The sequence below is a fragment of the Lonchura striata genome, chromosome 13 (assembly GCF_050655825.1).
Source record: "Lonchura striata isolate lonStrDom1 chromosome 13, ASM5065582v1, whole genome shotgun sequence".
NCBI lineage: Eukaryota > Metazoa > Chordata > Aves > Passeriformes > Estrildidae > Lonchura > Lonchura striata.
Genome location: NC_140715.1, coordinates 11957312 through 11971591, shown reverse-complemented (window position 1 = coordinate 11971591; position 14280 = coordinate 11957312). Strand labels below are relative to the sequence as shown.

Genomic DNA, 14280 nt, shown 5'->3' with positions numbered 1-14280 from the left:
TGTTACTGAGGAACCCCACTGATGTACAAGGAAATAGTCTAATATTTGGAAGACACACACACTGTGTTTATGCATCACTTTGTTTAAATTTTCCTTGTTTTGAAAACAACAGAGAAGCCTACAAATACATATTTTGTGCAGGGACCTTGTTCTGGTGGGCAGAATTTGGTTGTAGCTAACTCCTATCTGTATGTTTGTCCTGGTCATAGCTGAATTCCTTCCTATTTACTAATTTGGGTGTTGACTTGTTTTTCCTTCTTCCCTTCCCAAGGAGGATGCAGATGTGGAGTGGAAGTTTGCACGTGCCAAGCTCTGGCTATCCTACTTTGATGAAGGAAGGACTTTACCTGCTCCTTTTAATCTAGTGCCAAGCCCTAAATCATTTTATTATCTCATACTGAGAATAAAAATGTGCCTCATAAAACTCTGCAAATCTAAGGCCAAAAACTGTGAAAATGACCTTGAGATGGGGATGCTGAATTCCAAAAAACGGGTATGTTTTATCTCCACTTTTCAGCTTCTTTGTGGAAAGGATTCATGCCAGGGAGCTTCTGCAGGGGGTTGCATGGTACCCAGGGACTGTGGGGAGATCACAGCCTCTCACAGGACTTCACCACTGCACGTTGTTCTACCACATTGCAAGCAGAGGGTCCTCCCAAAGGTGCAGCCTCATTGCACCGGGCACCAGGGAAAAGGCAATTTTTATAAAAAAATGTACTCCAAAGCCAAATAAGCAAGGTCAGAGAGAGGGGCAGAAGCAGAGGCACAAACAGGCTCACAACTTCTTTGGCTCAGGGCCATTGTTCCAGGCTCTCCCAGCAGAGCTCTGTGACACTGCCCAGGGAGGGGACAACAGCCCACCTTGTGTGCAGCCCACCCTCAGCTGTAGCCTGGAAAGGGAGACTGAGGAAAAGGGAAGTTGGAGGAGGCTTTGCAGAATTTGCCTTTGGAGACAATGTAGGCTGCTTTAAGGTCTGCCTGGATCTCTTGGAGGAGCAAACAACTGAACCTCCAGCTTGTGGTGAACCATCCAGCTTGTGGTGAACCATCCAGGTCCTGGTGAGCCCTCCAGCTGTGGTGAACCCTCCAGCTGCGGTGAGCCCTCCAGCTGTGGTGAACCATCCAGGTCCTGGTGAGCCCTCCAGCTGTGGTGAACCCTCCAGCTGTGGTGAACCATCCAGGTCCTGGTGAGCCCTCCAGCTGTGGTGAGCCCTCCAGCTGTGGTGAACCCTCCAGCTGTGGTGAGCCATTCAGGTCCTGGTGAGCCCCTCAGTTCATGGTGAGCCCTCCAGCTCCAGGCAAAGCCCACAGCCTCCAAAGAGGATCATCCTCCCAGCAGTTTGGGAGAACTGCTCAAATCAGGTGTTCACCCAGTTTCTGCCAGCACCTAAATTGAAGGGAGAAGTTTGTCCAGGGGGTTTACTCTGTATTATCAAATAATTCAACTATTAGCATGAGAAGCATTGCAAAGACAGAAAAGCATGTCTACAAATTCATTTAACATTGCTATTGATTATTGGAAGAACCACTAGAACAGTGGAGTCTCAAAATGAAAGAAGTGTTTTCTCCTTCAGCTACCTCAAATAATGATTTTTAAATGTTTAAAAAATGTTATTTGAATCAGACTGCACTAAGCTCACTTTGTTTGAAATTTAATTTCTGCTTCAAAGACTAAAACAAAGTAATAAAATTTTCTCTAAGCCTCTCCTTCCCCAAGCCAGATGAGTGAAAGTGTCTGGCTTGCCCTTTTTCATGGAACTCATGCAAAATTCATATTTTCCATGGCTTTAGCATAAACAATTGAGAATATCAGTCATTTCTTGCTTGCCTATTGATTTTGTTCATGTATCATCTTCAAGAGACTCTTTAAGCTCATGATACACCTGATGAGTAAGAAAGAATTTTTTTAAAAATTACACTATTACTTCAGACTTTTAATCTAATCATTATAAACATCCTGATTTGAAAGAAAAAAAAATAATCAGGATTTCTGGTTCAACCAGGGAAGAAAAGCCCTTATCCAGGGCCTCACCTCTACATATGATTGGATATAGGTACAGAAATCTGTGATATTTATTCCTCTGAATAAGTGATTTTTGTGTTGTTGTTGTTAGTATTGGACCAAAAACCTCAGAGGTGGATTTCAGTCAAAGAAACTTCTAACAAATAATTGTGTGTAGTGTCCAGAAAAGTCTCCTTGGAAGCTTCTAGAGCCTCTAGAAGCCTCTGATTAAAAAAAAAAACCAAAAAACCTGTCTGTTTAAAAAATGCATATTTTTCTTTACCTGAAAGAAATAGCAAAGCTGTTTTAAAAGGATCTGTGAAATTCAACAGGGTTTCAGAATTTGGTTTTGTACCACAATCTTGTTCTTTCCAAATACAAGTAGTTATCTTTCTTGTGCTCTGAATTGATAGGCATCAGACTCATTAACATAAAAGTATTTTGTGCCTCTTAACACCTTATTGTCTAGAACTTGTGTGTGAATACCATTTCTGTCTAGATCATCTAGAATCCAGATTTTTCCATCAATTTTTGTATTTTTTTGGGTTTTTTTGTTTTTTTTCTGTCTTCCAAAAATTTCCTTTTTTGCCCTGAATGTTCTGGCCTTTACTGCACATTTCCTACTAAAGCTAAAGTTTTTCTAAAGCTCTTCTTAGTTCGGGGCTGTCTGGGTATGAGAAGCTATCACTGATTTAACCATGCCATGATGTTTTATAATTTCAGAAAGTTCGCTTTCACTCCAGCATTCAAAACACAGAGAGTTTTTCTGGGAAGAACGCTTACACCAAGCCCACAAGATACCAGGTAATCACAGCATGACAGCAAGAGCCAGGGGAGAGGTCTGCCAGTGCCCAGCTCTTACCTGCAAGAGCCACGTTTGCCCTCTGCCAGCCGATGCTGTCCTGGCATGTCCCAGGCTGGGCACTGGCACAGGGCTGGGCTGGTCTGGAAAAAAGGAAGTCTGTACCCATGGAAATACGCATGGTGTTAGCATTTGTCATGCTAATTAATGCCACTCGAGGGGGTTTCACTTAGTACTCATCACCCAACCTTTCCTCCTCCCATCTCGCATTGCCAGATTTCATTCCCCACGCTCAACCATCTCTCCAGCTGCTGCATTCACATTTGCATGTGCTTCCTCTGGCAGTGCCTCGTCCTGCCAAGCTAAACCTGCAATGTGCTACGGTTCAGAGGTGGCACAGGGTACCACAGCTCGCTGTCCAGCACCAGCAGATGTGTTATTTCTTGTGCAAACGTGTCCTAGGGCAATACAATGAACGGAATGCGCCCCGCAGGATTTTTGCCTTCTTTTTTAACATAAAGGGGAAAGGAATCTGATGGCAAGTGATGCGTCTGAAGGGATGGACATTAAAGACAGATGAGGAAAATAATAGTTAAACTGGCTAAAATGTGGAAGGGCAGTTTCAGAAGTGCTTTGTCTTGTGTTGGTAGAGCTTCCAGCACAACGGGCTCCCAAGCTGTTCAGCACACCAGTAAGAATTTCTACCAGTTTTAGAATTTTTTCATGCTTTTCTACCAAAATAGAATATCTAAAAATCTAAGTTAGAAATAGGATGCATTCACTCTGGCATCTGGAGTTAGTTGGCTTGATTCTATCAAAGGAAAAGGGATGAGAGATTGTGTCCTGCTCAAAGTGGCATTTCAGCACTTCTGGCATGTTCCCATTCATTCAAACCCACAAGCGATGTGTCAGCCTCTGCTGAAATTGTCTCTTCCTGTAGCTGTTATTTCTCAATGAGACCACCTAGTGTTTGTGGTAAATTAGACCTTTATTTCCAATATTTAAAAAGGTGACTGTGAAAAATAGAAAGAAAAAGATAAGTACCTGTTATTTTGTTTTAATAATGCTAGATTTGTCTTCAAACTACCTTAGAACATTTCAGTTGCTGCAGAAAGAAAATGCCCAAATAACAGAAGGAGAATGTAATAGTCATGATTATCTAAACCTAAAGAAGAAAAAGAAGCAACAGTGTTGTAATCTGACTAGAAAGTTTTTCTTCTACTACTGGGAAAACCTTTGAAGCAGTTGCTTCTTGCTTAGCAGTGTTTATTGAGGGATGTATCTGCAGTCTCTGCAGTCTGTGTATTTAAGACTGACTACATATGAATAGTGCTTTAGAGGGATAACAAAAATACACAAAATTTAAACATGCAATATTTTGAAAAGCATGATGAACAAGTCAATATAGCTGCCATGATTTGGGAATAAAGTAGTCTAGGAAAAATAATACTTTTATCAAAGAGAATGTGGGAATTTGTATAAGGAGAGGTAATGTATCATTTTTTCCAGGTAATAAGAACCTGTGCTCTGATTCCTTGTTTTAGTCTAAATATCCCCTGACTTCTGCTGTGGAAAAAAATTACTTATTTTTGGATCCAGGATTTCCCTACTTTCCCCAAACATTACTTCATTTATGTTTTCTCAGGTGACAGCCCTACCTCCCTCTGGATTCTCCTACCTTGGCCATCTCCAGCACACCGTAGGTGCACTGTACCTCATCTCTGTACCTTAGTGACTCACCTGCTTAGCCAGATGCCTCTGACATACCAGGGCAGTCTTAGTCATCCCATATTCCATGGTTGCATGGCATATACAAATAACTGGATCCTTCTTTGATCTTCACAAGCCTTTTGCACTGCTATAATCATTATTTGGCTAGTCAGAAAAAAAAAAAAAGAGCAGGTGTGCTGTTTTCTTAATCTGTATTTCACACCCTTTGTAGCATTTTTCAGATGCTCCAAGCAGAGATGTGAATGCTCTGTGAAGAAGTCAGTCCATGCTGGGAGAGGCTTCTCCTTTAACACTGGACATCTGGTCAATCAAAGGCACTGAGCTCTCTTGTGTTTGCAGAGGATTTATCTCTGCAAACTTCTGTCTCTGAGAGACCAGTTATTTTTATGACTATATATTTTTATTCATTTTTTCCTTTATAGGTTTTTTTTTTTTCCCACCGGGGTGTTCTTTTCTACACTGAAGATGAGGCCATGATCTGTACCCCAGTGCAACCCATGACTACCAAAGTTATTTTCCTTCTAGATAAATTAAACTTAGACATCCTTGGAACAATAGCACATTGCAAGCTCATATCCACAACTATCATCTATTTCTATACTTACACTTCCTTACTAACAGTCATCTTCCATTTTGTAATTTTACATGGCTTTATATTTTTCATCACATATGTCTCTTAAAATCCACCATTTCTATAAGAAACTTTTCTCCCTTAAGCCAGGTTCCCCACCTTTGTTCAGACTCTCTTTTCTCTGTCCTACTCTAAATTTATTTTCTCTTAAAAACCCAATGACAAGGTTAACAGATCCTTTCTGTGAACCTCAGGTCAGCTGCATTGTGAGTTTCCTAACATCTTTAATTAACCACTTATTTCTTCCTGTAAAGTACTACTAGCAACATACTAAAAGAAAGCTCTGGATCCCATTTCCTTAGCTTTCTATTGGATCATCTATGTTTTCTCTTTATCTGTGGGGTATGCTCTACATTCACATGCAGCCCACAAAAAACCCCAAAGTGCTTCATATGCGGGGTCATGATTGAGTGGCTGTCAACCGACTACTGTAGTACAATGTTCACAATATAAAATGGAAAACAAATGGGAAATAATAATAATAATAATAATAATAATAATAATAATAATAATAATAATAATATCATCCCTAGTGAAACCAGATGTTTGAGTTGCCCATAGTAAGACTGGAATGTGGACAGTGTCCCACTAAAGGGGTGTTTCTGTTCTCCTTTCAGAAGATAATGAAGCGCCTGATTAAGCGCTATGTGCTGAAGGCTCAGGTTGACCGGGAAAATGATGAGGTCAATGAAGGCAAGTGGAATTTTGTAATTAACCCACCTAATGAGCATGTGCCGTTACTGCTGCTGATCTGGCCAGTAGCAGGGTTGAGCTTATTTAAGATCCTCTGTAGAGAGAGCTTGCTCATGCTCACACTCAGGTGAGCAGTGCTGCCTTTGAGCCACCCTTGTGCCCTTGAAATTCCATGTCCTTATTTTTCCTTAGCAGAACACATATCTCACAGGATCTTACCCAGCCCTGCTCACCCCTGTAGCTCTCGCTCGCCTTCCTTTACAATCACCAGGGTATTGCCAACACCCAACCTTACCTTGGTGTCTACACGAAGCCTTTTCTGACTGCCCTGCCCAGGCCTGCCCCAAGGACCCTGTTTTGAAGGGATCCAGGTTCATATTGCTGTGGTGGCATGTGGGATTTGTGTGCAGATGGAAAAGAGCCTCTAACACCTCTTATCTGCTACTCTCCTGCAAATCCCCTATATAGGTGGAGATCAGTTTGTGGAGAGAGAACAAATTTGAGAAACAAACATGAACTCTCCACATATTTACTGTTGCTGTTGGTACCACTATTGCAAGTACAGGTTATTCCTTGTAAATACAGATATTAAGTGCATAATGCAGGGAGATCAAATGCAGCTCCACACACGTTCCTGACCAAACACACTGCAATTATTGCTCTCTCATATCTTGGAACCATAGGGATTACTGACTTGGTTCACTACAGGCTAACAAGAACATTTTCCTCTTTCAGGAGAACTTAAAGAAATCAAACAAGATATTTCCAGTCTCCGCTATGAACTCTTAGAGGAAAAGTCACAAGCTACTGGTGAGCTGGCAAAACTAATACAGCAGCTGAGTGACAAGTTTGGGAAGACCTTAAATAAGGACATTTGATGGTGAATACAGAGAAAGACAACTTGTTTTCTAAACATTGTTCATTCTCAACCAGCATCTTAGAGGGCAAAAAACATGTGAAAGATGGGCACTGTACACTCAGCTTCTGCTGACAAGCAAGTGTTAGTAGGAGCACTTTCTGTTTCTCCTGCACTTGGTGAGTGACCAGTCAAATCTTTTCTGATACAAAAGTGACTTAATGGTAAAAATTGATGCCCCTTGACATCAGAAACAGATGCACCATAGAGAAGGCACCTCCAATTAAGGGCAAAAAAAGGCCAGATCTTCATTCACCTGACTCCAGAGAAGACAATGGAACTGTGCTCATTAACACCAACAGAGGCTGTACTGATAAGAAATGGGTGAAGCCTGAAGAAAAAATGTGCCAAGCATATTCCCTGCAAAATTTTTTAAATTCCTATTCTTGGGTGTGTACTCTCCTTTTTCGTTTACATTGGCAGCCCTGGATATAACTTTGATCAGCATTATGGCTAATAAAAACATAATGAGAAATCATCTGTTGAAGTGACCAAGGCAGTGAACAAGAAGTAGACACTGACAGCATTGGAAAAATGAAATCAAGCTTGTGGGGTAAATTATCCTTTAACCTGATGAAAGGATTGCCAGCCAAACACTCCTGTCCACCTTTTCCAGCTGTATTAGCTAGTCTGCTGATGGATATGGTCTCTTTGTATGCACTTAGCCTCTCTTTTATCTTTAGTCGATCCCATCTCTGACAACAGTGTACTGAAATACTCGTAATGATGTGAAACTCACTTCCCAGGAATACCCAGAGATAAAATACCTTGTGCTAATGTATTCAGTTCAAAGAAAAACATTAATCCAGAGACAGCGATGCAACTGAGCTCAGCTTTCAGATTCCAGAGTTCAAACTGCAAGCCATAGAGAGAGATCAATAACAAAGAACACTGCCCAGTAGTTTCCAGCCTTGAAATTTGTACAGAAAGGTTTCAATAGAACATTCTGACCAAAAAAAAAAAAAAAAAGGAAATAAAATAAAAATCATTGTAGAAATTGTTGTCATGTTCTTGGCTTTTACAGAGGATGAGAAAGGGATTCAAACTGTTCTCAGGCTGTGGCAGTGGAAGGATCACACTTTTTCAACAGGAAAGTTGTCTGTGCAACACAACTGCAAACATGGATGGCTTGGGTTTTCATGGTTGACTACACGATTTCAACTACTTAAAGCACACCTTACTACTTGGGAACCATGGAACTGGAGTGTTTGTTTACATAAGACACCTATAAAATGTACATGACATCTAGGTTTCAGCAGAGACAAACAAGCAGAGCCAGAAGGTGACCTGTGATCAGTTCTTAAGTGCCAGATGAGAATACATATAGCCTATTAGAATAATAGTTATATTTGTACAAAAATAAAAGAAAACAAAATAAAAAAGTGTACTGTACGTAGATCTGTTTAGAGAAAAAAATACTGTATTTTTACCTTTAATAAAATTATCTTGTATACTGTAATATTTTTACCTAAAAATGGAAACAAAATAAAATTACCTCATAATATTTTGTTGTACACTGAGTGAAATATTTGCTTGATCTTTTGACTACATGGCCTTTTTTCTTTTCGCTTTCTCCAACAATGAAACAATGAAATCATTATATATATATTATATATATGAACACTGAAATCATTATACAAAGTCATTTTACCATAGGCATTCTGAAGCCTGAAAGAAACAAAATGAAACGCTTAAACTAAAATACATAAATACATTTTAATTTAATAAAACTAGGGAATGGTATTTACTCAGCACTTTGGGCTGTCTCCCGCAGCAAATATTGCAAATATATACCCAGTTTTCTCTGTAAGAAGAAAGAATATATTTCATGGCAATACTACTTGTCCCCTCCCCACCTTTCCAGCCACTGTGTAAAACATTTTTTCCATTTGAAAAACCAGCCCTGTTGTCATAGCATATTCTTAAAATTTTATCTGATTACATCTCTACACTGGGCTCCTGATCAAAGTATTCCTTCACCCTTCCTATTTAGTGTTTCAAGGATTTAATTAATATTGTTCTTGGTAGAACTTACAAGGACCACCACAATTTAAATTTTTCATGATATTGAATACAAGTCCTGCAGAAAGGTTTAGCTGAAATGCCATGATGCATTTATGTTTTGTATATTTAAATGCAGCTCAGCAAAATGCCTGATCTACAGTACAGCAACACCTACAGGAGTATTCTTCTATGCTGAATATTGCAATCAATGCACGCTCTGGTCAGCACAAAGAGCACCACTTTGTGGATAACTTTGGTGTATTTTTGGGTCCCAGGTGGAGGTGCAGCTGTGCCCTCCCAGCCTCTGCACAGGTGAAGCAGGGCAGCCCTGCCACAGGGAGTGAGCATGCTGCTCTCACCCAGGAATCTCCCAGGAAAGAGCACAATATTCTCTAGGACTTCAAAAGCAGGCTAAAAGATGTATTAAAAATATTGTTAAAAAAACTATTTCCTCCCCTTTTGCATTTACATTCTTGAAAGTATCAAAGTACAGAGACTTTATATAAATATTCATGACAAGTAAAATCCCACTACATCAGAGCACTTTTCTCATCTGGTCCCAGTAACACACCCAAGAAAGTTGCTCACTGTGCATTAACGGACTGTTGGCAGAAGCAGAGTTTATTCTCCAAGGTCAGTTTATAAGAAATTAAAATTAAGAAGCTTCACTGAAAGAGAAGCCTGAAAGAACGTAAAGAGTTTGAAGAGGAAAAATCAAGGCAGGTGAGTGCCAGACTGGATGAGACCTGAGACACGTGGGTCCCCTGTCCCATTTCCCATCACCACGGGACTCCTGGCAGGGCAGTGTCACATCAGGCACGCCCTGAGTTGGATTTGGTGCACTCTGTAACACCCCTGACCTTTGCCTTCCTAGTGCAGGTCTTGGTATTCCTTGGGCAAATTAATACTGTGAAGGCATGGAGCTTTACCCAAATTATTTGTAGATAAACAATTAAAACTTTTTATGGGAAATAAGAGAGGACACATAAAAAACTAATCTGCAGTCCTCCACACAAAGGTGAATATTCTCCAAGAGATGGTCACAATTCTGCAAATACCACAGGCCAATCAAACTGGAATTTGAATAGACACCTGAGGAGGATCAGAACAAAGTAATTCACTAGCCAGTGTTGATTTATTGACTGCCCAAGCCTCTAGACGATTGTTTCACACCTTGCAAAGGCCAAACCAGTCAGCTGCTGCCAACAGAGAGGAAAAAACAGCAGGAAGCATTAACAGGACTTGATGTTTCATGGGGCTGAACTGCCTGGTGTTAAGCCAGGGACCTCTGCTGCCCAGAGCTGTCCCAAAGCAAAGGAGCTGCCCAAGGGCACCATGGCCCTGCTTCCAGCAGCAGGGCATGGGCTGTGCAGCCACAGGGCAGATGTGATGCTTGATGCACATTTTTGCTCTCCAGCTGGATTAATTCTGCCTGCAACTTTGTGGAGAATGACTAACAAATACTGTCCTCAGTTCCCGAAAAACATGGTTTAAAAGTAAATATTATGAAGAATATGAATGGTATAATGAATAATGGCTTACAAGGCTGCCTGCATCCTGACCAGAGCTCATATTAAATTGTCAGAGCTAGGCTTTATTTTTAATTAATCTACATGAGGAAAGCATTTCCAGCAGGCCAAAAGAAATTGCCCTAATTAAAAGCCACGAGAAATGAATGATCACTCAGTAAGGACAAGCCAGGACACAGTCCATCACCACAAAGGCAGGAGAGCTGAGCAGCGAGGACAGGGTTCCAAACACATCTCCAGCTGGGAGCAGATCTCTGCTGCACCACAGCTGGCTCTGGCTGCAGCCCTGGGAGGAGACAGGAGCAGCCCTGCACCCTGCCACACAAACCTGTGCAGCCAGCAGGGCACTGCATCCCCCAGGCTGGCAGGCTGTGCTCACACGGGCAGGGCAGGTGTTTGTTTCCTCTATCCAGACACTATAAACACTTTCTTGTGACCTGAAAAACAGTCCTGCCCTTGCTTTGGCCACAAATCTCTCACCACTGCAGTGTTAGATGCTGCAGGCAGCAGGTCCCGTTACTCCCATTTCACCTGGGCTGTGAACCCTGCAGGTACCACACCTGGTGCTGGACAGCAGCCTGCACAAATAAGGAACTTACCTTTCATTGATAAAGGAGGAGTTTTATACATCTTTATTGTACAAGGGAAATAAAATAGCCTTAGCTTCCAGTGAAGGAAGGCAGATGCAGAGAAATTCAGTGATTTGCCTAAATGGCCTGAAAGGAAGGGGCCAAAAATGGGGCTGTGGTTCTGAATCTTATTAGAATGAAATCAGCTCATTAGCTTTGCCCTCTCTTAGTCCCTGTTCTGCATCTTTGGAGGGCAGTATATATTCCTTAGTGAGGGATATGATCTGCCAATGCCTGATGCCAGCAGCACAAGAGCAACAGAAAAAAAAAAAGAGTGCTTGCCTCAGTGATCATATATAATTTTGGGAAGTCATTCCCTTCAATCCCTGGGATATTTTAGTGGGTCTATATCAATGCTATATCTTCACTTTTTTTGAATTTAAATAAAGTCAAACAGAAAGGGAGATTTTAACCAAAGGAAAAAAATAACTAAACTGGTTCTGGAATTTGTGATGCCTTTTACAGCAAGTAAAAGGACACTTGCTTCAGGTCTTTTGAAGCAGACATTTAACACAAACCTGCAGTGTGACAAAGGGGATTTTGAAGAGCTTAAACAGTTAATGAGCAGCTAATTATCCTATTAATATGCAACTAATGTTTACTGTAATACAGACTATTTAATTCCCTTCCTAATGATTAATTATTGTGCTGCAATTAGGCTCACCTAGCAGAAGCACGGGGGATCTGGTGAGGAGATGGATTTCTGTGTGAAGTCACTGCTGAGCCCAGGCTCTTCTCCAGCGGCTGCCCGGGTGGGCACAGCTCTGGCAGCACAGCACGCCCGTGCAGGAGCTGGAGGCTGTTCCCTTGTGCTGCTGTTGAGTTCCTGAAGGCTGGTTTGCACAGCAGCATCTTTACCATGAAAATTATCTCTTTTTATAGACTGTTCTGATATAGACTAGATTGGTGAATTAATCAATACATTTCACCTGATTGGCTAATCGACAAAAACACCTTTTTTATAAACAATCTTTGAGAAAAACAGGAAAACAGAGAGCAGGAAAACACCACCTGCAGGTTGTTTATAATAACAAGCTCTCATCGTTTCTCTACAGCTCTCTAAAATCTCACAAGCCGAGCATGAGAAAATTTACCTGTTTTCTCTCTGACCAGGCTGTCACAGTCACACCCTTGTCCATCCAAGCGAGTGGCACAGACTCACAGCAAGTTGTTTCTGAAAACAAGCTGAGAGGAGCCGTGCCTGTGCCCCAGCAGCTGGGAGCATCCTGCACTGTGTGTGCTCTCCCCTGGAGCAGGGCTCCCAGCCTCTGCCCTGGTACCAGCATCCCTTCTGATATCAGGGGCTGCAGCAGGGATTGCAGCAACTCACTCCAAGGTTTTCATTTGAAGATGAAAGCTTCCATGAAATTAAAAAGCTGGTTTGATGCAAAAGTGCTTTTTGTACAATAATATGCTTTGGGCCAAATCTGCACCATGATTTCCAAACACAATTTAAAAAATTGAGCTCATCCTAAAAAGAAGCTTGTTGAGCTCATGTGTATAGAAGCAGCCCTGGCTGGTTTTGTCAGTCATTCCTGCAGCCAGCCAGGACAGACAGAGCTTCAGAAGCTGGGAATAGGAGTATTCCCAACTCTGCATTTGCAGCCAGCCCAGGGAGCCCATAGTTTAGGGACTTTTATTTTTGGCACAGATCTCAGGCAAGCCTTAGGGTGAGGAGAGGCCAGCAGGCTCGTTGGAGGGGCAGCTCCTAAGCACACCCAGGAGCAGAACTCCAGCAGCAGAACTCCAGCTCCCCTTTCAGGCAGAGCCTCAGGGAGATCAAAGCACAGAATTTCACAGGGAGTGAATGACAGACACCTCACCAGAAGCAAGGCTCACTGCAGAGTGAAAAGACACGACTAGAGGGAGACTTCCATGCCTATTAAACACTCTGAAGTGTGTGTGTACCTGGGAACACCTGGTCGGTCCCTGCTGCCATCGAGGCATCACGGCAGAGCCACATCTGTGGTGGTGGCACCGCTCCTGCTGTGACAGGAACACCCTGTCCACCCCTGTGGAGAGAGGCAGAGGCTGCCAGGAGCTGCAGAGAGCAGCAGGGCCCTGGGGTAAAACCACTGCCACTCTCCTCCAGGGCAGGATGGAAGGGATGAGATCACAGCCTTGAACCACAAGCTCAGAGCAGGTTTTGCTTTCAGAGCAGAACAAGGTGGGAGCAGGTGTCTGCAGGCAGGAGAGGAATGGAATGAGAGAGGAACTTTGCAGCTGAGCTGTAGCACAGAGACTGAGGTGTGCATCATCTGCCTGTGCCTCATTGCCCTTTGGGGTGAATTAAAGTCCATGCACTCTGAGTTTTCCTGCTGGGTTTCTTTAAATATTTGGAAAAAAATTTGAGGCTCATGTTCTGTATCCATCCTAAAGTTAAAATGATGAAGAGGGAAAGGTCCAACAAAAAATATAATTACATGTGAGGAAAAAGTGGGTGTCAGCAGGCATAAGAGAAAATAATAGCCCTTTCTCAATTGGAGTTACAGCCACCAGCATGAACTGCTGCCTGTGAACACCTTTACCCAAGCTCAGAGCTACCCCTGGGGACAAACAAAGCATGGATCCAGCTGCTGAGTCTGCCAAAATCCACCCCTGCCCCCAGACCCTGGCTTTGGCTCAGAGACAGCATCGTAAGGTGGTGGAGCAATTGTGCCTGGTCATGTCAGTTGATGCCCAGCCTGCCTGAAGCCCTCAGCCCCACAGGTACCTGCTGTGCTGAGGGGAAGAAACTATTTCTTTATTTGGTATTGTAAATGCAGGTGAACCCAGTGGGAAGAAATGCTGATGTCTGACTCCAGTCAGAAGGCTGAATGATTTCTTTATTATAACTATACTAAAATACATTAATATACTATTTAAAGGAGATACTAAAACTACAAACCTACTTTTTCTAACTACCATATCTAACCAACTAACAACTCATCACCCTCTCACCAGAGTCCAGCTCCAGGCGGGTTGGATTTGCCATCAGTCTCAAACAATCCTCACCAGAATCTAATCAGGTAATCACTACAGGTAAACAAATCACTACAGGTAAACACATTCCACATGGGAAAACAAGGGGCAGAAACAGAAATTGTTTTCTCTTTCTTTCCTTTTGCTCCTCTATGAAAAAATCCTGAGAGAGAGAAGAATGTGCCTGCCACAGTTTGATTGCTTTTTTCAGGAGCTTTTTCCTGGCTTTTAACTGTAAATGTTCAAAGCTCCTGTACCTGCAGAGAGCTGTGAGGAGTTTCTCTATAGTTAATTTATTATATTTATATATAAGCTGTGGATGTCTCATAGGGATTTCAGTGGGCATGAGGGGAAAACACAACCCAGAGCACTCCCAAGCACA

General features: G+C 42.2%; 1 protein-coding gene across 3 annotated transcripts in view; it reads left to right on the top strand.

The window, feature by feature from the left end:
• Positions 1-8279, top strand: part of TRPC7 (transient receptor potential cation channel subfamily C member 7) — a 69440-nt gene extending 61161 nt beyond the window's left edge. For 2 of the 3 annotated variants that reach the window (XM_085591292.1, XM_021549466.3), the window contains exons 8-11: positions 272-493; positions 2726-2806; positions 5784-5859; positions 6595-8279. In XM_085591292.1, the coding sequence (XP_085447418.1) occupies positions 272-493; positions 2726-2806; positions 5784-5859; positions 6595-6737 (522 nt within the window). In that variant the 3' untranslated portion in view covers positions 6738-8279. The remainder of the gene's footprint in view (positions 1-271; positions 494-2725; positions 2807-5783; positions 5860-6594) is intronic. The other variant, XM_077786685.2, reaches the window with a different exon arrangement.
• The last annotated feature ends 6001 nt before the right edge of the window (positions 8280-14280 follow it).